Below are 3,751 nucleotides of genomic sequence, written 5' to 3'. Positions count from 1 at the left end.
TACAATACCTAATGGTATCATTACAGTATATGAGATAAGATATAGAGAGTCTACCAGTACTGGTCCATACACTATAACTAACACTACTAACACTTATTACAGTATAGTAGGATTGATACCTAATGCTATTTATACAATTGGAGTGAGAGCATATACTAGTATTGGACCAGGAGAATGGACTGCAGAAACAATTAACATTGGTAAAGTTACATTTCTTAATTTGAAATACATGTATTTTCTATAATTTCATTCATAGCAAAGGTAGGAAGTTTTACTCTCATACATCTCAACTCAACTACTGTACAAATGAATTGGCTACCTATTCCAGGGGCCAGTTACTACACTATCTATTACAGCAGTGGGTATGATGATGACTCAATGAATGTTAGCAATGAAACAAATGAAGTTATTATACCAGAGCTGTACTCATGTCTCAGTTACTCATTTGAAATGTCAGTGACTATAGAAATAAATGGAATTTATTATAAAGGACCTAGAACTGAACCAACAGGTAAAGTAATGCTTTAGCTATCAAATGCTAAAATATTATAGTTATAGATCTACCAACAGTGGAATTTTCTTCCTCTTTTTACACAGAAGTGATAAGTAAATGTTTACTGTTAATAATAATGTTTACCTTACTGTATGTGGTTTTGGTTTTAATATGTATGCACACATTTAAACAGCAACATTGATACGTACTTTATAGATTTATACAAAACAACAGAAGTACTGTAAAATAATATTTATTTTATAAATTTAGGTACTTCATCTCCTACCTCTGCATCAAGTGATGAATGCATGAACATGTCAACTTTATACGTATCCCTATCAATACTGGGTATCTCTTTATTTATTAACGTGATATTTGTATGTGTGGTGATTGGGATGTGCTGTAAGAAGATAGCTTATAGTGTCAAGTAAGAGATAGAGAGAAGGATGAGGTGAAAAGAGGGAGAAAAAAAGAAAAATACAGATCAACTTATTTTTCTTATATTGTGTATTTCAGATCCATCAAGTTAAAGAATGATGTAGAGCATGACTATGCTGTCCTTGAGTAAGTAATGATTACAATAAAAATGATATAAATTAATAATTCTATAACATAACAGGCCCCCAATAGTTCAAAATCCACAAAATGTTATATATGAATCACCTTTGGACTTGGCATCACTTCAACCTCCACAGAACAACTAAACTGTACAAGCAGAGCAAGAAAATCAATAAAAACAATTATCTCATTTCATATACAATTTGCAAGTATTTTAGATCTAGTCAATTAGGATTGTATACATGAACTTAGCATTTGGTGTGTGTGTGTGTGTGTGTATGTGTCATACATGTACATGTACATTGTGGATGTGTTATTACATTATAGAGTGTAGCTCTATGTCATGTGTGTTCATTTTTGCAATCTTTGTTTGCATCAGATCTTTTCCCACTGTAGTGCTTTTTTGGGAAATACTTTTGTATTATAATGCATTCATTTATTCATGCTATAACAAACTATCAGTGTATGATGAGTCAATGCTGTAATGGTCACAAGACAGTTGATGTTTTGGCATTAGAATCAATGCATGTTCTGGTTTTGTAAAGGAAACATAAGCTGGCATTGGCTTCTTAATGTAGTCAACATACTTTATGTTTTCACATTTGAAATAGCAATTAAAAAAAGATTAAATAGGATTCTGAATGACCAGTGAAGATACGAAATGAAAATCTTACTCTCGTGATGCAAATTCTACTCTACATTGTACTTTTAATAATATTATGTATATTAGAGTTACGGATCACCTTGCAATGTAGAGTAGATTTTGCATCACGGGAGTAGGATTTTCATTTTGTATCTTCGTTGGTCGTTCAGAACCCTATTTAATCTTGTTCTTTTTAAATTTTTTATGTTCTTGTTTGTGTTGATTTTTATAATAATTTCTTTAGTTGCATATGCTGAATGAATATCTACTGTACTGATGACAAGGGAAATTAATACTAGTCTTGATACAAGTCCTTGTTCAAGAAGCAATGAGAGCTCCCGTATCTATGATGATGATGATGATGACGATGATGATGATGATGATGAAAAAAGGTGGCAAGGGTTGAGCCTATTATGCTCATAAAATTTCCCATTATTCTTTCTGGAAATTCTTAATAATTTCCCCCATTATTCTTTTCATTTTATCCTATTATTCTCAATTTATTCTGAATAATTTTCTCAAACAATCAATTTTCATCTAAGAATTGCATCCCAGCAGTGTTTTAAAAATAGGTCTTCCAAAAAACACTCGCCAAAAATTTTAAAATTTTCTTCTGCAATCACCATTGACCTCAATTCCACCCATTATTTCACTATTATTCCTATTTCCATCCAATTATTCCAGAATTATTCCTCATATGAGGAAGCCCCTATTATTCCTAAAATTATGCTGGAATAATAGGCTCATCCCTAATTAGGTGGCCGGCAAAACGGTCTTTTTCCGCTGGATTTTTAAGACTTTCCTCTCACTCAGACAAGGTTTAGTGCCATGCTAGTGGTACAAATGGAGTCCTCTGGTCAAGATAAGGTCCTCTAAGAAGTCTGGTAAACATAGGAGCTCGTTTTTTTCAGTATAGCAACTATTATCACGCAAATTAGCAGTCGTGGCAGCCATTTTGAAGCTAGCGTGTTACTAATAACGCTAGCGCGTTACTAATACAAATGTTATACATAGATTACTGTTGACAGTTCATATTATGTGTCAATTCTCTGAAGATGTTGAGGGCACTGCTTCTTCTTGCCAGCTTCCTCCTGTTGAGAGTTGAAGGACAGCAACCTAATAACCTGCCTAGTAATGGTAAGAATATAAACTTAATGCATGTCTTCAATATTAAACAAACTTGATGTAGGCATTCAATTGTATCTACCTTTTGTGAACAGGATAATACCTGATTACTCTATGATATATGCTAGCCAGTTTTATGATATTGATCAGAATAATGATGTTAACAATATCATTGATGCTTTGTGGTGTCAGAGTGCTAACAATAGTACTAATATTGGAGTGTAGTATTATCCTAATGGAACTGAAATACCTTTTATTTGATAGACCCTTTGGTGATAATTCAGCTCCTTGCCCAGTGTACAGTAAGAGATTTTTTGGTCAAATTGCATTGGCTAGAAGAGATGTTCTATCAGGATATGAAGGTTTATACAAGTGTATCATTCCTGATGAGAATGGAGTGGATCAAATACTAGTGGTTGGAGCATATACTGATACTGGATACAATAACAATGGTATGAGATGAATATAGACTATAATTAATGTACTTCTTTTACAGATGGTCCTGATGCTGATCCTACTATGCAGTTCTCTCTCCTCTCCACTAGTAGATTAGCTACTCCTCCAGTCTTCAGTCTCAGTTTCAATGTCTCTGATGGTCCTCCTACTACTGTCAGTTGTTCAGTGAATGGGAATGGAATATCTACTGAACTGTCTCGTGTGATAGTGAATGGACCAGGATCTGTTACAAGAGTGAGAGTAACAGTGAGACTGAGAGAAGCTGGTGACTATCAGTGTATTGTATTTAATGACAGAGTAACTGATGGTCATATTGCAGGTGTACGGGCAACAAGTAGTAGCACATTTTTGAGCTTATCAGGCTTGTGCCATTATTAATTATTTATATTATTATAATTATTTCTTTTTAGTATCTGATACTCCAACTGGTTTAACTGCTACAAGATTAAGTACTGGTTTAGCTCATGTAAGACTCT

The 3,751-nt window shown here is 33.6% G+C and overlaps 1 protein-coding gene across 1 annotated transcript; it reads left to right on the top strand.

Moving 5' to 3' along the window:
- The first annotated feature begins 107 nt into the window (after window positions 1–107).
- LOC109589144 (uncharacterized) lies at window positions 108–1,517 on the top strand. Its single transcript, XM_020005257.1, has 6 exons — window positions 108–200; window positions 257–511; window positions 553–606; window positions 764–920; window positions 1,010–1,057; window positions 1,113–1,517. The coding sequence occupies exons 2-6, from the start codon at window positions 307–309 to the stop codon at window positions 1,195–1,197; spliced, it is 549 nt and encodes a 182-aa protein (XP_019860816.1). The 5' UTR covers window positions 108–200; window positions 257–306; the 3' UTR covers window positions 1,198–1,517.
- The last annotated feature ends 2,234 nt before the right edge of the window (window positions 1,518–3,751 follow it).

This window comes from Amphimedon queenslandica, unplaced genomic scaffold, assembly GCF_000090795.2.
Source record: "Amphimedon queenslandica unplaced genomic scaffold, v1.1 AMPQUscaffold_11605, whole genome shotgun sequence".
Lineage (NCBI taxonomy): Eukaryota > Metazoa > Porifera > Demospongiae > Haplosclerida > Niphatidae > Amphimedon > Amphimedon queenslandica.
This window is presented reverse-complemented; position numbering and strand designations above follow the sequence as displayed.